This window comes from Carica papaya, chromosome 9 (assembly GCF_054855325.1).
Source record: "Carica papaya isolate Zhongbai chromosome 9, ASM5485532v1, whole genome shotgun sequence".
Classification (NCBI taxonomy): Eukaryota; Viridiplantae; Streptophyta; class Magnoliopsida; order Brassicales; family Caricaceae; genus Carica; species Carica papaya.
In genome coordinates, this window is record NC_142317.1 from 21,098,567 (window position 1) to 21,121,367 (window position 22,801).

The 22,801-nt window shown below is 31.0% G+C and overlaps 1 protein-coding gene across 1 annotated transcript; it reads right to left on the minus strand.

The window, feature by feature from the left end:
* Positions 1–317: 317 nt before the first annotated feature.
* On the minus strand, positions 318–5,569 carry LOC148240167 (alkaline/neutral invertase E, chloroplastic-like). The gene is made up of 4 exons (XM_088211754.1): positions 4,676–5,569; positions 4,319–4,510; positions 3,022–3,195; positions 318–2,936 (listed from the first exon to the last, which is right to left on the minus strand). The coding sequence occupies exons 1-3, from the start codon at positions 4,760–4,762 to the stop codon at positions 3,175–3,177; spliced, it is 300 nt and encodes a 99-aa protein (XP_088067880.1). The 5' UTR covers positions 4,763–5,569; the 3' UTR covers positions 318–2,936; positions 3,022–3,174.
* Positions 5,570–22,801: the final 17,232 nt, after the last annotated feature.

Here is a 22,801-nt window from a genome sequence, read left to right on the forward strand (position 1 = left end):
CTTGTGACTAAATGCATAAATAGATTGATCACTTATTTATTTACTTATGGTGAATGATTGAATTGAGAGATTGATTGTTCATTAGAATAGCAAGTTAGCACAATAGATTGAATGTGAGTAGAGTTATTAGGCATGATCTATATATTTGATGATTGAATGTTAATGCACTGATTCATACTAATCCATAGAGATATGTGTGTTACAATGAAGTAGGTAAGGTAATTGATTTTTAGAAAGAGATTACTACATGAGTGAATGAAATTGGGGGAAAGTTCTGGTTGTAGATTGAATTAAGAAAATTCATAGTTGAACTTAGGGTGGATTCTAAGATCTTGACTATTATTATATCTTGATTGTTAATTAATCTGAATTCATTGTTTCTTTTTGTTATTAAGTTTTAATTTATATTCATTCTCTTAGTTGTTGGCCAAATACTATCAATTAGTTGTGATTCTAGTAATTGTTATATTAGTCCTCAAGGGAAGATATCCGAATTTACCGCTATGGTACATGTTCGAACTAGTGCACTTGCTAGTGAGTTCACATCACAACAATAATTATTAGTAGGAATGTTGTATTTGATGAAGATGCAAGCTGGAGTTTGGAAAAAAAAAATCAGATAGCATTTAGTTTGAAGTTCCACTTGAAAATAAAGCTCCACTAACTAATGGACAACAACCAACTCCTTTAAATACTTCCAGCTCACCTTCTTCAACTCCATCAGCCTCCACTTCTTCAAGTTCTAGCAGTAAAAGTTCATCCGATGATGATACTCCTCCAAGAAAATTCAAGCCATTAGCTGAAATTTACGAGGCTACACAAGTCTTATTTGTAACTAATCCACTAGAAGAAGCAACTGAGAAGGAAGAATAGCATCATGCAATGATGGAAGAACTTGAAGTAATTCGTAGAAATGAAACATGGAATTTGGTGGATCTACCGAAAGACAAGAAAGCTATTGGAGTGAAATGGGTATTTAGAACAAAATTTCAAGCAGATGACAGCATAAAAAACCAAAGGCACGGCTTGTGGTGAAAGGCTATGCGCAACAACAAAGTGTGGATTATGATAAAACATTTTATACGATTACACAGTTTGAGATAGTGAGAATTCTAATAGCTTTAGCTACTCAATTAAATTGGCCTATTTACCAATTTGATGTCAAGTCAGCGTTCTTAAATGGAGAGCTGGATGAGGAAGTGTATGTCTCTCAACCTGAAGGTTTTGTAGTTTGTGGGAAAGAGGAGCAAGTAGTTAAAGAAGGCTCTTTAGGGCTTAAAGCAGGCTCTGTGGGCATGGTATAGCAAAATTGAGTCATAGTTTTTGGAGAATGGCTTTGAGAAAAGTAAGAATGAACCCACTCTTTACTTTAAAACACAAGGTAAAAATGATTCCCTCATTGTTTGCCTTTATGTTGATGACATGATATACATGGGTTCATCTTCTTCTCTTATTAATGAGTTCAAGTTGTGCATGAAAAGGAAATTTGAGATGTCAAATTTGGGTTTGCTGAATTATTTTCTTGGGTTAGAGGTGAAGCAAGTTGAAGATGGAATTTTTATGTCACAAGGAAAATATGCAACTGACTTACAAAATTCAGCATGTTTAGTTGTAAATTTGCAGCAGCACTAATGAATTTAAATGAGAAGTTGTAGCTTGTTGATGGAACTTAACAAGCTAACACAAGCCACTTTGAAAGCTTGGTTGATGGGTTAATTTACTTGACCCATTCAAGGCCAGATAGAGCTTTTTCAATTGGACTAATTTCCAGGTTTATGCACAACCCTTCAATGCATCATCTAGGGGCAACCAAACGAGTATTGCGTTATATGGCTGGAACACTTGATTATGGTTTGTGGTATAAGAAAATATCATATTTCAGACTGGCTGGGTTCAGTGACAGTCATTGGGCTGGTTGCTTGGAGGATAGAAAGAGCACTTCAGGTTACATATTCAATCTCAGATCAGCTACCATTGCCTGGAGCTCAAAGAAATAAGCTACAACAGCTTTGTCTTCATCAGAAGCAGAATATGCAGCTGCAGTGACATCAGCTTATCAAGCAGTATGGTTCAGAAGAATTTTGGCAGATCTCAGTCAAGAGAAAAATGAAGAAACTACTATTTATTATGACAACAAAACAATAATTATTATGTCCAAGAATTCAGTTTATCATGGGAGAATAAAGCATGTTGATATTCAAGTTCACTTCATCCGTGATCTTATGGCAGATGGGTCAATTAAATTACAGTATTGCAATACTAATGAGTAGGTAGCTGCTATTTTTTCAAAATCTCTCCTACGACAAGCAAGTCTACTTGAGAAATCTGCTTGGTTTTCGCAACTTTGAATCAAGGGGGAGTATTGAAGACTAATTCAATATTGACAGCTGGATATTTGACTGACTTTTGGATTTATCTCCTAAAATTTCTGATGTTTTGTCAATAGTGATAGAATTTGAGTGGCAAATTATTCTACTTTTTTTTTGTTTTTAGTTGAGTTGTAAAGCCTATTTAAAAGGCATTTCTAGTTGCTGAATATATCATCCCACTGCACTTAAAATTCCAGCAACAGTTCATACCCATTAAATGTTTTGATTAATATTTTTATTTTTCTACTACATTCATTTCTTGTCTGTTATATTTTTCTTTGCTGTTGTAGTAAATTTGCATCAAGTCTGAGTTCAACAAAGCTCTCTTCTCCAAAACTGCCAACATTCCTTCATTATTGCTTTATTTTATAAAACATCAACAAGGTGCCATATCCAATACGGATTCAAGCATGACAACTCAGGAAACTTATCCCTAAATATAACTGCTACAAAGGGTTCTTTGGGACAATGAACAAAACATTAGCTGCAGAGAGAATATTTAAGCATAACAAACTAACTTGCCACAGTAAAGTTAGCCAAGAACCACCATTGTGGTAAGACCAAGGCCTGCATCAGAAGGAAATGAAATGAGAAAGCTGACGATAATGAAGAAATATATCATAAATAAATAATACAAGAGCAGATATCTTACATGTTCTTAGGATCACTACCGGTAATTATTTGCCACTCTTGACCTTCAAGAGTGGGATAACATATCTTGAATGCATGTCTGCTACCAAATCTGCCCATTTCGCTTCAATAAGATCCAGCATGGCATGTGAATGATTAGCTGTTGCCAGACTGCTTACAATAAACCACATGTTTCCTAGAGAAAAAAAATCAGAAATCCATATGTGATAGCTGTAAGTTTCCAATTAGATAATCTCCTTTATTGGGCATCCATTCCACCAACCAAGGAGAAATTTGATATGGGTAAATGCTAAACTTATTAACTGCATCATATGAGTACTCCTCAGTCTTGTAATGATAAATCTCATTCAGTTTTTGCAAATCAATCCAATAATACTTCCTGATGTGGAATGAAAGAGCAAGTAAGCGATTATTCAGTGCCAAGATAGGATCAGCTGATCCATCTTCTAGAGTAAGTATTTCATGTGCACAAAGTAAGGCAAAATAAAATAGTGCCTACAAGAAAAAAAGAGATTAACTGGAGATACCAGAAGAAAAGAAGGTAAACAAATAAGATCTCTCTGTTACCAACTTATAAATTTAAATAATGGCCGATTCATATAGGCTAGTGAGTTAGATCATAATCTGCTATTTCCATCATTATGTTATAAACATACTTAATGCAGAAACTAGATCTCCATGGTGTCAAACATGTAAGCTATGAACTATCTCAAAAATATATGCTATAAACTATACAATCTCCATCATTCTGGGGAGTTGCACCATTCGAAAACAACCAAAAATACAATGAGTAACAATTCCAATAGTTGAACATTTTTTGAATCGACCAGACTGGAATCATATACTTATTACACCTGCCATAAACTCACTTGAGAAGCACCAAGATATGATATCAATTTAACTCAAGCTTGTCAAGTACTTAATCCTAGCTTTATTTTTAAATTTCCACTATTATTTCCCAAAATGATTTAGTTTTATAATTTCACTTCCAACACAGTTGCTGGAACAAGCTCTTATTACACCATGTGCTAAATTATTTTGTACCCCCACTCTTTTGCTACAAAAGTCACAAGCTCCAAAAAATAAAAAACTGAATACCAAATGTCCATTAGCATTTCAAATGAACCATAAAGGCAATTTTTCCCTTGCTTGAAATAAACAATTGACAGGCACATATGGCTATTCAAACAACTGTTAGAACAAAAAAATGAATATGCCTTGATGATTCCTCATTCCACATACTAATTCTATATTCTAAATTTAAAAAATACTATTTCAATACTAGGAGAACTAATCACCTCGATTTCAAGAGGATGACCATGAATTCCAATCATGCAAGAACCATCAGTCACCAATAATGTAGCAAACATGTTAAAACCATAAGCAAGACAAAGCTTCAATATCATTTTAGTTCTAGTTTGCACGTCAACTCTCTCCTGAACAGATAGATCAACAGAGCACTTTCCATATGCACGCAATCCACCATAATCCTACAAAAGAAGTAGAGGTAAAAAGAATTATGAAAGAGGAAAAAAAAATAAAAAGTCGTCGTGATAAACAAACACAATGCATATGTCATCTTCTGAACAACTTCTGGCATGGTATAAAGTTTGCCGCATACCAGAATAGACTGGTGCAACAACACTAATTGCTACCTCTCCAAAATGAGGATCCAATGCTTCTTCTATAGCAGAATCATCACAATCCAAGGAAACAGTTTGCACCATGAAACTAGTCGGCATCAACCCCTGATAAGGTCTCTAACAGTCCATCATTTTTCGCAGCTCTGTAAAGAAAATCAAAAACAAAATACATATCAATTATGTCTGAGGTGAGCAAGAGACTAGGATATAATTTATCGGATGGTCATGGCCCCACCAGGGATCGCTCATGCACAGATTTACCTAGTACTCAAAGAATTTTCTAAATTACATCACTGCATGGGTTTTTTAGGTGCCAATAGTCACATTCTCGTAACTATGAAACAAGTAGTCAATTTTATTCACAATATGGTTACATATCAAGAAGATTCATTAACATAATCATAATCTTGTAAAAATATTATAGAAAAGACACATGCTGTCCTGTGTACATTCAACCACACATAAAAACCAGTTACTAAGAATTTATGGAATTATCTTGATAGCCAGATTTGAAAGTAAACTCATTGATAGAGGTTTAACTATGTGGACTACTTATGAACAAATTAGATGGATGCTTATTTGAAAAAGTACATTTCTCTTATATGATATTTTTTTAATGATCAAAAAGCGCCTAATTAGTAGAGAGATTTCTTGGAAAAGCCCAGCTGAGATATGAACAATAAAAAGAAAGATGTATATCACGTGTATCTGTTGCACTTCTTAATTTACAGAAACAAGCAAAAAAGTGTTTTAGTCCAAACTACCATATACAAATGATTAATTGCCAGAATAAAATGCAAATGCGATCCTACTAATAAAATTTCACATTATCTGCAACTAAAGGGTATGAAAGATAAAATTCTAAATAATGTCATACTCTCCCTTCAAAAGAAAGGCAATGCCAGAAGGTATAAAGTCATGGATAAAGACCTGATCATAATTTAACATATCGGAACTGGTGGGATCATTGGCAGTAAAAGTTCCAACAGGACTCCCACAGTAATAAGCCACAGAGTCACGCAATAGGTCCTATGCTTCATCCTCAATAGAATCTACAATAGCCTTCTGAAAGTTAGTCGTAACTGGTCCAGCTGTGCAATTAGATGTTAAACTCTCCTTTTACTATTTTAATTATTTAACATCCCCAAATTCTAGAACACTCAGTTTGTATCCCCTATTATTTAATTTAGTTCATTAGCACTATCCACAAACCATGCTCCATGTCTTTCGGTAGTTGTTCCCCCAAACTTTTCATCATGTTGTAATTTGCAGCTTAGAAGCTGGAACCTCTTTGTTGTTCTATTCCTAAGCAATCCACTTCTTAACCCCTTAACTAGTTGGGATCCCATGAAACCTAGTGGCATAGTAGGACACATGAAAAATTGTTTAAACCTCTGTGCTCTTTTTTTCAAAAAATTTATAACTCATTTAGGATGAAATCTTGAATCCAATTTGCTAAAACATGGATCAGAATTAAAAGGACTGGGAATAGTTCTAGATAAAACGGGTAAAACTGCCCCAGAAGCTCCCATAGACATAATGCTAATCAAATAATTATAACCTCTCAAACCTCAAACCCTTATTTGATCAAACTGCACCCAAGAGATTCCTGACCCGATCAAAAAAACACCTTCCTCCACTTTGATTTCAAGAATGATTAACTTTAAATCAAAAAACAAGCAAAATGAACAAATCAAGGTATTAGATTCACTGCAAGTATTTTAATGAAAACTTTCAACTAAATTAGACATTCAGCCCAAAAGCCAAAAATTCAACAATAAAAAGGAAAATAAACTTTGACACTCAAGGAAGACTAATGAAATTGTAACACCCTGTCCATCATTGTGCTTAATTAATTTGAAAAACCCTATTTATCATAGCGTTTAGGACACATTGAACTCATTTAATTTACTCCGTAAATTACTATCGTAATTCGTGAATTTTGTAGATTTTAATTTAATTTTATTTAATTTTATCTTAATTAATTCTATTTTTATTTAATTACATTTAATTTAAATTTATTTTATTTAGTGCAAAAAAAAGAAAACAATGAAATTTTGGAAAAGCGACAAAACGGGAAAAATCCCATGGAAAAATCCTGCGGGGAAGGGAGCTACCTACGCGGGCACCTGCAAACTGTGCGCGCGCACGGGCACAGTGGGGGTAGGACGTGTGCATAGCGCATGTGTCCCATCCACATGCGCGGCGCGGGGTCAAACCCAGCACGCATCTTATCGCGCACAGGCGAGCCCTCCGTGCGTCACCTCGCATGCTGTCCGCGCAACAGGCTTGCGCAAATAGGCAACTGTGCGCCTGGGGCCTACAGGCAGTAGGTCTGCACACGAGGAGGCTAGCTTCTGCATACGCAGCAAGAGGGTTGTGCGCCAGTAGGTTAGCTTACAGCGCCTAGGCGGGCCATTGCCACCTCAAGCAGTGTGCCGCCGGCAAAGGAGACTCTCCTCCCTCGTTTTTCATGCCGAGCATCTTTTTTCTCTCTTTCTTCACCGAATTTCACCACTTTGCATGAATCTGATGGTTCCTAATTTCTATAAATAGGGCCTTCCCTTCTCATTCTTCCACAAACTTCCATTCTTCTATTTTTCAAGAATTAGAGAGAGAATAATCTAGAGATAGAAGGAGAAAAATAAAGAAGAACGTTGCAGAAGAAATTATCAAGGTTTCAGTAAGGAATTTAGTATTTCTTTAAACATTTTAAGAGATAATTTTAGATAAAAAAATTATTAAATATAATAATTTTGATTTTGCCTGTTTTGCATGTTTTTATGTTCATAGGTCTAATAAATTGAACTATTCTTAATTTCAAGCATGTTATTTGATTTATAAACACCTGACGATTTGCATATAATAATATGAAGTCAGTGTTGTTACCTAGAAAATAAAAAAAAAGAAAAAGAAAAGAAAAAAAGTGTGGAATGAAGAATGAATTATTTGAAGTATGTATCTGTATTGACATGTATAATGCATCAAGTGTCTCATTAGGTTTTTTATCTCTGAGGAGTATCTGTTTCTCTAACCCTATTTGGGGTATCTGTTTTTTCCTCCGTCATCTGGTCTGGAAAGACATAAGAGGACTGCTCCCTATGGATGATGGCGTACCCTTCGACGAGAGTGGTGACACAAATCTCTGTTAGGGGTCACCTTTGGCTAAGTACTGTCATGACTATAGAATATCTGATAGGAGCACTATGGTTGGTACGGCTGTAGTCATAGATCGTACCATGGTTTGACAAGCTGGAAATGTGCCTGAGCAAATTGTTGTTATCTATATATGATCTGGTCATTCCACATGGGTAGTTGAAAATCTGTATCTGCCTTCAGAAATGAAAATTGTAACAAATTCGAAAAGCATGACACAAAAATCTGAGCATTTCATGATTTATTTGATTTTCTCTATTATTTAGTATGATGTGTGTTTGTTTTGCTTCTATCAACGTGCAGTTTTCTCTAATAAATAAATTATTTTCATAATGTAAGATAGGTCTACAAAGTAGCCAAATGGTAAGTATTTATGTTAGAATAATTTACTTTTAAAACCTTGCGATATTATTTAAATACTTCTTTCCTTACTAAGTATATGAAACTCACTCTTTCTATGCCCCTCCCCCTCCCCCTGATGAGGAAGAAATTGAGGAACTGCCTGTTGACCTACCTATTGAGGTTTATGAGGATCCTGTGGATCCATAAAACTTGAGTGCTTGATCATTCTCGCACTCTGATGAGTCCAATAACATAGTGAAAGGAGTGGCCCTCTTTTGTATTTTGACTTTATATTTTGTAGCCATTCTAGCCTCAGTTATATATATGTAAATGGAACTCATATATATTTGTAAGGGATTTGTATTAATTTGTTCTGCTGCATAAAATTTTATCATGCACTCGTAATCCTGTTTCTGTATCTGATACCCATTGCCTTAAGTAGCATTTGGCATGTCACAAAAATGATGCTACAAATATATGTAATACATCTATTCTTCCCCTTTATTTTCAGGAACCAGAGAAGAATTATCTTCTACTACCCAAAAGTCAGATAATAGGAGTACTCAAACGGTGAGAAAATCTCATCAAAACTCAAAAGCTAATGAATACGAGACAGTGATGCAAATTTTTTGTAAAAAACAACAAAAAGCATCCAAATAACCAGTCAATTCATGATAGAACTTAACAAAAGTCCTACTAATTAGACCATTCATAAATCAAGGATTCCAAAAGAAGAAAAAAAATATCATAGCTTAAATCCAAACCCAGATGAAGTGATATTAAAAATGAACATACTCTAAAACTAAATCAAGAAAATAAAAGAAAAAAAGTGCATACCTTACATGAAATAAAAAGTGGGTTTGTATCGAAGCAATGTTTGAGAGTAGAAAAATCTGGAAAAAGAGAAGACAATGTTGTGTGGTTTCAATATCTCCACACAACCAATAATAATGTAATTGTATATATCATATTTAGTTTTGTTTTGGATAATTATGGATCATTATAAATAAATAAGAAATTATATGAAAATTCCACTTGCTCTTTTTTTCTCATCTTGTCACTTTGTTTTATTTATTCATTTGATTTGATTATTTTTTAATTCTATATCTAAATTTTCTCTCATTTTTCTACTATCTTTTCTTTTTCTCTTTGCTTTTTCTTTTCTCTGAATCACATGGCTAATGATAAGTAAAGTGGATGTGCAAACGAAGGAGATATCTTATAATGAGGACAAGCACACTATAAAGGAGTACCAAAAAAAAGTTGTTTAACTTTTGTATCAACAAAAAAGAGTACAAAAAAAAATTAAAAATAAAATAGTTCATCTTTGTCTGTTGCAAAATACCAAAGTTTTTATCTTTCTGTTGGTTACATTTCATTGTAGTCACTATCAATCGCCTCTAATTATTCATTGAAGAATTAGTTCTCATAATTGGTCATCAAATACTATATTTTAAACAATAAATATGCACCATTCAATTCACTTATTTATCACAAAAAAGAGATATGTTAATTGATTTATGACGTCAATTATGGATGAAAGCTTACATTTCCTTACTCGTTTCATAAGATGCTTTGATGAATTCCTCACATTTTAATGCCATTCAACAAGCACTAAGACTGCAATTAAAATCAGCTAATATTTTTTAAAATAAAAATTGTGTAAATCTATTGATTAAGTTATATACATCAATCATAACGCAATTCAAACAATCTTCAAGTAAGAATACACACAAAAGTATACTTTCACTCGAGATTAATTAGGCAATATACACTAATTGCAATTCAATACAAGTAACTTTTAAATGATAAAACAACCAAAAGTATAATTTGACTCGAACTTATGACCTCTTGTAAAAAATGAAATGTCTCAACTATTAAACTAATTAATTTATTAATTAAGTATACACATATACCAATCAAATATAAATAGATATTTGGTTAATTAAATTATTAACTATTTATCTACTAGGTGGATGTCTACATACTTTTATCCTTATCTATAAGAGTATGAGTTCAAATCAGATTATACATCTCATGATATATCATTTAACTTTTAAAATGTATGAATTTTTACAAACAAAAATTTTACTTGAGAATTTTTATTATTAAATACATATTATAAGATCAATAATAACACACATAAATACTCCAAATTAAAGAGTTTTGAGTTGTGATGATTAGTATTAATTATATACCCTGAGGAGGCTTCTTTGATCTTGAAGCAAAGTTTACAAATCTTAGGAAAATCTACATTAGATACTTTGTCCCTGCAAATTAAGAGAAGAAGACCAAATAATTAAAAACCATTAACTAATCAAATGTGGTTAATGACTACTTAGATCTATATCGTGATATATATTATGTACACATACAAAGCTTTAACCATTTCTGATAACGTGATTTTCGATTCAGCTACGAAGGTGGAAAGCAGATCAGAGAAATAATTAAGACCGCAACCAGGTACTCCTTTCATTTCATATACTATTTCAAAAAAGAGATCTACCATGCCCTTTAAAGAAAATCAAATGCAAATCAATCAACAATATGGATATATATACATGATTGATAAACAAATAAGATAAAAATAGATAAGATGTTAAGCATTAAATCTCTTGTTCTATCAAATGGATCATGTCGAGGAGCTGTGTGCTTCGATCCATCCTATTCGAAACTATTGGAGAAGAGAAATATGGTTTATTCAAGAGGAGGGATATTGTTTTTTTTTTCGAATCTGCAGTACTCACAAAAGCAGTGGAGAGTTATAATGAGTTTAGTATTTATAACAGATTGTTAATAATCTAGGTCATTTCTAGTGATTAATTTTTAGGTTACCAATATTGTATGCGTTAATAAACTTGGATATTTTTGAATTTTGTGTTACGAGTTTTGATCAATCTTGCCAACATTTTTCTGAAAAAAGTAATTTTTTTTATAAAAAACAAGAGTTTAATTTAATCCATTTTAATATTATATAAAACACAAAGATGGTTTTTTTCTAAATAAATTACTTCAATTGATAAAAGGCATTATATTAACAACTTTGTGAACAGTTAATTGCTGTTGAAAATTAGACAATAAACGATGAAATTTTACCAGTGGATTTATATTGTCATAAAAAGTAAAAATGCTGCAACGTAAATTTGTGGCAAATAGAGGAAGCCGCTTATCCATTTCATGCACAACCTGTCCATTTCTTTATTTGAAAAAGAAAATTATTTAACATTTATATTGACAAAGAGAAGTATAAAAGAAACTGGAAATAAAATAGTTTTTCTTTGTGTTCTATAATTTAAAGAAAACTCAATCTCCTCTTTTGCAAGACACCAAAACTTCTCTCTCTCTATTAGTTGTATCTCATTATAGTCATCACCCATCACCTCTCGTTATTCATTGAAGTATCAATTTTTCTTATCAGTCATTAAATATTGTATTTTAAATAGTAAATATACGTTATTTGATTCCTTCATTTGCATGAGATTAAATTATTTATTTAAGTTAAATCATACTTTATTATTTGGCTGAACCAAAAATTTAGTCGCATTTCTTTCTGGTACTATATAAGACAGCAAACAATGTAAGTTAGTACAACAACATCCAATACGACATTTACTTTTTACTTTTAAAAAAAATCATGGATAAAAACCATTCTACTTAAGCAAGTGAACAAAAAACTAAGACTCATGAATAATTATATATCTTTTAGAAGTCCTTACTACATCCTTGGCTATGTTATATACTATCTGATTACATATTTACATCCAATTATAAAGAAGAGAAACAAAATGTGGAATGAAAGTTACTTTTAAATCCAACTAAAAATTAGACAATAAATGACACAATTTTAGCAGCTAATAGATGTTGTCACTAAAAGTCAAAAGGTCACTAACTAAATATACAACAAATAAAGGAAGCAACTTGTCCATTTCATGCACAACCTGTCCATTTCTTTACTTGGAAAAAAAAATTTATTTAACTTTTATATCGACAAAAAGAAATACTTAAAAAGCTGAAAATAAAATTGGTCATCTTTATGTATGTAAACCTAAAGAATATTTTATCTCCTCTACCATAAGAGATCAAAGCTTCTATCTTTGTATTAGTTGCATCTCATTGCAGTCGCCATCAATCACCTCATATTATTTATTAAAGCATCAGCTCTCCTGATCAATCATCAAATACTGAATTTTAAACAGTAAATGCATGTAATTTTATTTATTCATATGCATGAGATTAAATAATTCATTCAAGTAAAGTTCTACTTTGTTATTTGATTGACCTACAAAATTAGTTGTATTTTTTTCTAGTACGATATTAGTTTATATAATGTAAGTCAATACAATAACATCCATTTAAACATTTACTTTTTTAAGAAAAAATCATCATCCATTAATAGTAAAAACCATTTTGCTCAAGCAAGTCAACAAAAAACTTATGTTCATGAATAAATATATATCTTTTAATAATCCTTAGTACATTCCTAGCTAAGTTATGTACTATTCAATTAAAATTTTAAATCTAACTAAGAAGAAAAGCAACAAAATACGAAATGAAAGCTTAAACATCCTCAAGTAACAACCCAAACTTTAGAAAATATTCATCAAATATAAAATTTGGACATGGTACCTTTAAAAATGGTCCTATTATAGCTAGAAAGTAGACAATAGATGATATAATTTTAGCGGTTGATTCAAACTATCGCAAACGTTGAAATGTTGCTAGGTAATACGTGACAAATAGAGGAACTCATGTGTCCATTTCGTGCCCACACTATCTATTTCTTTACTTAAAAAAAAGAGTTGTTTAACTTTTTTATCAACAAAAAGGAGTACAAAAAAAATTAAAAATATAATAGTTCATCTTTGTCTTTATTAAGATAGGTCTAGAACGTGAGAACAATTTTAAAACCTTACACAACCTTTTGACAAAGCTATCTTGTAACATCATAGGTATCTCAAAATAGCTCTAGAAGCCAAAAGTTTCCTTATCCTCAACTACCCTTGAACCTTAACATTGTTTATCCCAAATTAGGTAAGCAGTAATGAAGCATTGTACAAGGACCCATGAGTTTTACTATTTGATATTATCAGGACCTTGATGTAATACATTTCGGTTTTATCCAAGTAATACCTTAAAAAGAGTATTACTACCTCTTATACCACATATTAGAGAAATTAATATTACTTCTAGACGGTTAAGTAAAGACATTAATTGTGAATAATTGAAAATGCTATATCATTTGTTAGACACAATGATCCAGTAAATCATTAATTATATATTTTTATAAATATTGAACCTTTCAACATGAATTTCATTAAAATTTCTTGCTCCAATGTACAAATTACTTCAATCTCACTTCTGTCTAGTTATTAAAATTTGATATACATAAAAAAAACATATATCATGTAAATTAAAGAATAAATTTCTTGCTTCCTAGTAATACTCTATTGAACTCTCTATAGTGCTATCAAATGTAACAAACTCATTACAAGATATGGGAGAAGGATCAAATGGTGATTTTATACATCTCAAAAGTGCCCAATTAATACCATCAAAAAATTGGGGCTGTTTGATTGTTGTTGCACCCATTGTGGACCCCATTTGCCTTGTGGGGTCCTTAGTTAATAACCTTGTGATCAAATCCTTTGTTGGCTCCGAAATCATGGTTTCTTTAGGAAACTCAAGTGCTCAACTCATAATATTTGCTAGGGGCAACTCCTGGTCAGCTCCCTAACACAGTATCATCCCATATAACATTTCAAATATGAATATCCCCAGTGTCCACCAATTAGCCATGTTTCCATGCCCTTCACCAGACACAATTTCTGGTGCTAAGTACTTGTGGGTCCTAATAAAAGACATTGATAGACATTCATTGGCTCTATGATGATTTCCACAGTTGTGTGATGTGTTGACTTTTTTCTATTTGTGTTGACTAGGGTGTAAGTAGGAGGCTACTGCAGGTGTGATACAATTGGGTAGAATGCTTGATGAATTAGAAAAGTTGGGTTGGTCAATAGGATAACAATTTGTTTTTATGACTGATGATGCATTTTAATCAAAAATTATGTGAATAGTTGATGTAGAATTATCATCTTTTCTTGAGAGATTGAAGTCAGTCAACGAAATATGGTCGTTGAATCTTATTAACACGTTTTTGGGCTTCAAATCGCACTAAACTATCCCCATCATGTTTAAGTATTCTATGACAACTATGACTTCATATGCATAAAATCTGTGCAAAAAGGAGGTCACAAATTTTTTTAAAAAAAAATAAATGAATAAATTTAAATAAGTTCGAAATATATAAAATTGAGTTTAATAAGTTATGCGAATAGCTTGTTGAAAATTTTAATACTTTATTCTATTTAATATATTTAAGAAAATATTTAAGAAATATAATTATCTCATGTAATATTACCCATATTATAAAAATATATAATATATTTAATTTATGACTTTGTAAATAAGTTCATGAAGTTGTAAACCAAATTTCTTCACATTTGAATTTGGCTCTTATACTTTAACATTTTTGGATCATATTAAAATATGAAAAGAAGATTTTATTAATTAATAAAGATGAAAATGAAGATGGTATCTATATATACATATATATATATATATTTATGCAGAAATATGATAGAGTCAAGAAGGTGCAAAGGGGAAAGGTTAAAAACTTCAAAGAAGATACTTATAATTGGGAATGATATAAATATATAATGTGTGTGTGTCTATATATATATATAACCTTCTCAATTTATCAATACATATACATGTGTGTGCGTGTGTATATAGATAATGTATGTACATATATCACGATACTAATTGCACTGAATATCATAATAATAATTTAACAATTTGTATAATCATATAATATATATTTATAGATACAGATAATTAATGTTGTTGTAAGTATATACTAGGCAGCAGCTTCGTTGAAGCGTTTATCCAACTGCCTTTGACAAAGGACATGAAGATCGCCGCCAAGACAAGACTTAGCGTGTAAACACGACCACCGATCACAAATGAATTTCAAACTTATTGGGGCCACATATGATTGTTCATACACCATCATATATATGAATTATGTGTTTATATATATATACACACGTGTCAAGGCATTTGATAAAAAGAGTAAGGAAGGGTAAACTTTCATACATAATTGACAACGTCATAAATCAAATCAATTAGTGAATATAGTAAATAAATTTAGTACTTATTTTTTATTGTACATATTAATAATATATTTCTTCACTAAGTTTTTTATAAAAAAAATTTAATTTTTTTAAAAAGGTGCATAGGCAGTGGATGCAACCAAACATGAATTCTCAATAATGAAGGAAAAAAAAAAATCCTTCTTGAGGTAATATTCTATTTTATATATTTCATAAAATTTGTTTTCATATATATCTTTTTCTTTTATAGATTTCGTAAAAATTTTAATTGAATTGAAATTTACAAACTTATATAGTATAAAATATTTTACATTTTTATTAAAAGTTAAATTCATAAATTTTAAATAGAATATAAGAGTTTTAACTACTATCATATTATTTTAATTATTAATAGCTATAATTATGCAGCCTATAAAACAGATTTTCAATAAAGTAAAACTCATGCTGTATAAGTATGCAAATTTAAATTCAGTTAAAATTTTTACAATATCCAAAAGAAAAAAGATATACATGAAAATAAAATGTTACAGAATATGTAAAATAAAATATTACCTTAAGAAGGATTTTCATTTTTTCCTTCACTAATGAGAATTCACGTTTGATTGCATCTAATACATCCATGCACTTTTTTATTCCAATAAAGAAATTTGAAAAAAAAAAGAGAAAACTCTTTAAAGAGATATATTAGTAATATCTGTAATAAAAATTAAGTATAAAATTCGTTTACCACATGAATATATAAAGACTGTTAATTGATTTATGACCTCAATTGTATATAAAAGCTTACCTTTCCTTATTCTTTTTATCAAGTGCCTTGACGAATTCCTCACATTTCAATGCCATTTGACAAGCGCGAAGGCTACAATTAATATCAGCTAATTATTTTGTAAAAAGTAAAAATTAGGTACATCTATTAATTAAGTGATAAGCACAAGAATAACACAATACAAATGATCTCCAAGTAAGAACACACATAAAATACAGTTTGACCCAAGATTAGTTAAGTGATATACACTAATTACTATAATACAAATAACTTTCAAATGATGATACGTATAAAAATACAATTTGATTCAAACTTATAATCTCTTATAAAAAAAGAAACACATAAACTATTAAACTAATTATTTAATTAATTAAGTATACACATATATAGTTAATTAAATTAATAATTATATATCTTTTGGATAGATATCTAAGTACATTTATCCTTATCTATAAGAGTATGAGTTCAAATTAGACTATACATCCCATGACATATCATTTAACTATTAAAATCAATGAATTTTTGCTTGTAAAAATTGTACTCGATAAATTTTATTATTAAATATATATTATAAGATCAATAATAACACACATAAATACTCCAAATTAAAGAGTTTTTATTTGTGATAATTAGTATTACTTATATACCTTGAGGAGGCTCATTTAATCTTGATGTAAAGTGCACAAATCTTAGAAAAATCCGCATTAGATACTTTGTCCCTGCAAATTAAGAGAAGAAGACCAGATAACTAAAACCCATCAATTAATCATATATTGTTAATAACTACTCATATCTATATTGAGATATATATTATGTACACATACAAAGCTTTACCCATATCTGATAAGGTGATTTCATATTCAATCACGAAGGTGCAAACCATATCATAGAAATAATTTGGATCACAACCAAAATCTCCTTTCAATTCATATGCTACTATAAGAAAGTGATCTACCATATCCTTTACAAAAATCGAATGCAAATCAATCAATGACATCGATAAATAAATGAAAGAAAAATATATTAGATGTTAAGCATTAAACCTCTTATTCCATCGAGTGGATCATGTGGAGGAGCTGTGTGCTTTGATCCTCCTATTCGAAATGATTGGATAAGAGCTATAACAACCCATACCTCTATAGGGAGTTAGGATACCATAAGAACTTATATTCCCAACACGAATAATACAATAAAGTTGTATCTCTAAATAAAAATAAGTATGTCTAAGAGCAATGTTCACATCCCTCACTAGTGAGGGTTAACCATTAGATTTATCTAAAATTAAAAAAAAATATAATTAAAGTTTATGTAATTTATCCTTTCTTACACGTGGATCATAGGGAACACTGTCTCTGCTCACCCAAATCAGCTCCTAGAGTTTGTTTGTTCCATTGTTAATCCCATTCCTATTTCCAAACAGCATCACTTTTACCCTCACAGAGAACACTATCTCGCTCACCTAGATTTGCCTCCTAGAATTTTATATTTATTTTGTTTTTAATCCCTATCCAATTTGTTTCCTTGTCTCGACTCACCAATACCACCATTTCCCAAACAGAAATAAAGAGAATTAAATATAAAAGATAACAAAATAATAATTCCCAAACAAACATCAGATTCAGACCACTATTTTCCTCTTTTTCTTTTTCCTATCCTTCACCCGTTCTCATCCTTTCAATTTTCCTCCTATGTTTCTAGCATATCTCCTATGTTCTCTCCTCATAGTTGTCCACACGATAATTCCATCATTTTTCCAATCTTTTGTTTATCCTCAGATCTCAGTCTCGATTTTTTTTATTTTTACTCCTAGTTCTAATATGATTTCAACAAAATGTCCCTATTCCCAGATAAACTCATTTCTTCTAAAAAATATCTCAAAAAATTTAGAAGATAAATTTTACTCAAGTGGTGAGAGTCAAATTTCACTTACCTTTTTTTTTAGTGATGGTGTTAATCTGATTGACGGATTCCTCCCTTGTTCCGCTCCCAATTCCACTACTAGCTGATTAATCTTATTGAAGAAATCGCATAAAAACTTCCTCTCGGTTTACCCTAACTCTGAATTTTCTTCTCTTCCTCTGTAGCCCAATGTCCGCTTTTAAAATTAAGGAGGAACCTCCAGAACCGTTGAGGATGGCAATGAAATCCCTAAATTAAATAGATATTACAAAATATTTTTTGATAATTGAGGCATAATTAATATTTTTACTTTTAATAATTATGATAGAAACTAATAACATCTTCTTAAATATATTTATATATTTATTTTTTGAAAAGAAGATTTTTATCTCTTTAAGTATTGAAGTAATAATCAAATTTTTAAATTTTAAAGACTAATGAAGAAAAAAAATCTCTAAACTTTAACTTCTAATAAGCATTCAATTTTCTAAATTTAGATATTCTTTAAGTCTAATCTCATAATAGTTTTTTTTTATAGATAACATAATGAAAATAATGTTAAAACTCTAAAATATTTGATTACATAAGTTCAAAAATAAATTATGACACTTGTAGTTTTTGTTTTTTTCTTTCTTGATGGTTTTTTATTTTCTTTCAATCTTTCTTTAATGCTATAATTTATATCTATGATGCAATGTTCAGATGGGAAACAATAAAATAGTTTCTTTATAAAATTAACTCTATTAATTTCTTCACCACAATATAATTTCTTTATAATCTTATCCTCCCATTTATTATTGTTTTACGATGTGATCAATTTTAGGTAATTTAGAAATATAAGAAGAGTCAGAAAATAATTTGGAGAAAGAGGAAAAACATAAGGATATGAGATAGGAAAACAAGAGTTAGATTTGTAGTATTATAAAGTTAAGTTCTCTTTTTTTTTCCTAATGCATAACGCACAATTAGGTAGTAATTATAAAGTAGATTCATTATAAGGAATCATATTCTTCCAACTATTCCTAAGTTTCAGACTGCTAAATAACACAAAGCACATATTTGACTTTCTATGAAATTACCTATTTACCTTAAATAACAGAAAAACATAAAATTACATTGTAAATTAAATATGTCCAAAAGTATATATATGTACTTACGTTAAGCGGTATTAAATCTATTTGATTCAATTTTTACTTTTTGTGCAATTACTAGTAATCCTTTACATGTTGAATGAGGTATATATTCATTAATTTTATTTTTGAACCACTTATATTTTTAGCTTGAATTCATTGAATGAAATTTTATTTCATAATTCTTCATATAGAAAGATCAATTAGAATTTAGTTCTCAAAAAACATAAATGAGAGAGTTTAAATATTAAAATTGTGATATATTGTTAAATTATAAAATATGGGTGAAATGTAGCAATTAAATTTCTTAAGAAAATGATGAAGCTTGTTTAGAAATTAAAGCAAATGGAACAATTAGATACATATACAAATATTTTAACTTCTACTACTATACTATACTATATCTATTTTTACAATATAGTTTCTCAATGAGTAGTATAATTTGACCCACAACCTAAAAATTTCTATGTAATTTATTCATTTATAAATTGAAAATATATACATATATATGAGGTTAATTTCTATTGTCGCTAGAAATATATTTATTTTTTTTGTTTTTGATATTTTTTGTGGTACAGTTTGAGAGAAGGATTGTGGCTAACGCTAGAACTAGATGAAGTAGAAGTTGTTGAATGCTATATGTTTAGTTTCCTTTATGAGCTAATGCTCACAACTAAAAACTTACAAGTCTGTAGTAATGCAAAAATATGCAATGAATACAAATATTAATTTGCAAGAAATATCTTATCATCACTCTCTAATCACTCTCTCAAGTAATATTTTACATACCAGTTGAATTTTTTCGACTAATCTGGAATCAACTGAGGGAATATATTGAAAAGTTCTATTGTCAAACATTAATTTAGATATCATGGTGATGATTTAGGAGACAGAAAAATGCCATAACCAATCAAAAATGATATGCAAGATACAGAAAATGTCATAATCGAATAATAAAGTTAAAATAATGTAAGAATATTCTCGATTTACATTTAACTCTTCAAAAGAATGCCTTTCACTCCTATAGTACTATGTATATGATACAATGTGACATCTCAAATGCTAATTAAGTTATAAGGGTGCCAGATGCAGAAACAGGTTACAAGTGCATGATAGATAATTGTATATAGAGGAGCAAATTATTATAAATTCCTTGCCAAAATATATGAGTTCCAATTATACATATATAACTAAGGCCAGAAGTTGCAACAAAATACAAAATATCAAAATACAAAAAGGGCCACTTCTTTTACCATGTGAATGGACTCATTAGAAAATTTTGGGACAAGTCATGCCGTCAAGGTTTGTGGATCCACGGAATCCTTATAGACTTCAAAGGGTAGGTCAGTGATCTGTTCCTCACTATCTTCCTCATCTTAGGGGGGGAGCATGAAAAGGGATGAGTTCCATATACTCAGTAAGAAAAATAATATTTAAATAACATCATAAGATTTTAAAAGTGAATAATTATGTCATCAATACTTACCATCAGGGGTCACAACAGGGTCCTTTCTTATTTATGAAAATAATTTATTTATTAAAGAAAACATCAAATCTATCATATCATAGTCATAACAATCAAATCAATCATGTTCATAATAGAGAAAATCAAATAAATCATGATATACTTAGATTTTTATGTCATGCTTAGGGAAGTCATTCCAACTTCCATCTACTGAGGGCAAATAAAAATTTTTGACTACTCACGTGGAATGATCAGATCAGATATATAACAGTAATTTGCCAATAACACATTTTCGGCTTGCCAAACCATGACATGATCTATGACAACGACCGTGCCAACCACAGTGATTTTATTAGATAGCTTATAACCACGATAGTATTTAACCAAAGGTGACCCTTACTAAATAATTCGCAGCACCACTCTCGTCAGAGGGTACACCATCATCCATAGGGAGCGGTCCTCTCACGTCTTTCCGGACTAGATGGGGGATGAAAAAAACATAAATCACTCCAAAGCTCTTGGAGAATGGAAGAATGAAATGGAAGTGATAAGAAAAATTGAAGAGAGGGATCCCTATTTATAGAAAATGGGGACCATTAAATTTGAAACAAATGATAAAATCTAGTGAGGAAAGGGAGAGTTAAATGAGAAAGAAGTGATGTGACATGACTCGACTGTGGTGCAAAAACGAAGAAAGCCTCCCAACTGATGGTGGCACACTCTTAAGACAACAATGGCATACCACCAAATTAGTGGTGTGCACGAGCCGAGGCAATGCCCGACACCCAAGGTGGTGGCAGCACACTGCCCGAGGAGATAGTGTTTCTCCCCAGTTGGCTGCGCGTTGCATGCCTAGCCTGCAGGTGCGTTGGCTTATCCTACTGCATGCAGGGCGTACAGCGTGGACGGCGTATACATATGGCACACGGTGTCGTGCCTGTCTGCGCGCGCAAACTGACCTCATGCCCTACGGTGATGGGACGTGCACACATTGTGCACCTCCGGTGTTGGCCGCACGCACGCATGCGCACGAGGCGTGCAATGCCCGCGTGGGTCTTTTCCCCTAGGTATATTCCCGTGGGATTTTACCCCCTTTTTTTGTCTTTTCTCCTAAAAATTTATTTTTAAAATAGAATAAAATAATATTGACAAAAATAATAAAAATCAAAATTTCATAATAAAATTAAAAATGTGAATTAAATTTATGAAATGCGATATAAAAATTACGAAATAATTAAAAGAGTTCAAGTCACCTTAGAGATTGAATAAATAGGGATTTCCTAATTACAAATTAAATGCAAAGGTTTGTGGGGTGTTACATATAAAGTCTATAAAAAGGAAATAATATGTTTAATCTCCAATCCAGGAAGATATTTCAAGCTAATGCTAATCATAAATCAACAAATCATCTTTACATTAAGATCCTATGATACTCGAATCACTGCTCAAAAGCTTTAACCCCAAAATAAAATTAAAAATAAACCATTGTTATCATCACCATTATACATTTAAGTTGTTCAGATAGGTAAGTTGAGCCGCAAATTGAAGTTACCTATCCTTGTATAAAAGCAGCTTTAGAATCTTATATTATGTAAGTCTTTTGGGAGTTCTTCTAACCACACTTTCTCTTAGGGTTAGCACTTATCATGCAAGAGAAGGCATTGATAAGCTCAGAATCCTCTTCAGTTATCAGAATTTTGGCTGCAGTTGGGTCTGCAAGTATAAGCTTAGCCACAAGGTATCCAAAAATTGACCATGTCTGGAATAACCATGCTTAATTCCTGATGAACCTTCCTCTTTTTAGTCATAGTATTCAAGCCACTTGTCTCTTGATATGCGTCTTTAAGCAACTTCAATAGCTCTTGCAGTGATTTCTGGTATTTTCATCTTTATGGTTGCAACAATAAGCTACAAAAAGTCCATTTTTAAAATGTTAAGTCGCACTATCAACATTCCTTCATTATTGCTTTATTTTATAAAACATCACCGAGGTAGCATATCCTATTGGATTCAAGCATGATAACTTAGGAAACTTATACCTAAATATAACTTCTACAAAGGGTTTTTTGGAGCAATGAATAAAACATTAGCAACAGAGAGAATATTTGAGCATAACAAACTAACCTGCCATAGCAGAGTTGGCCAAGAACCACCATTGTGGTAAGACCAAGGCCTGCATCAGAAAGAAATGTAGTGAGAAATACT

Coding starts and splice junctions, on each gene's coding strand:
- LOC148240167 (XM_088211754.1), bottom strand. CDS start 4,762: ATGCCGACTAGTTTCATGGTGCAAACTGTTTCCTTGGATTGTGATGAT. Junction 4,511..4,675: donor TGGATCCTCATTTTGGAGAG/GTAGCAATTAGT, acceptor CTTCTTTTGTAG/GATTATGGTGGATTGCGTGC. Junction 3,196..4,318: donor GTCATCCTCTTGAAATCGAG/GTGATTAGTTCT, acceptor TTTTTTCTCTAG/GAAACATGTGGTTTATTGTA.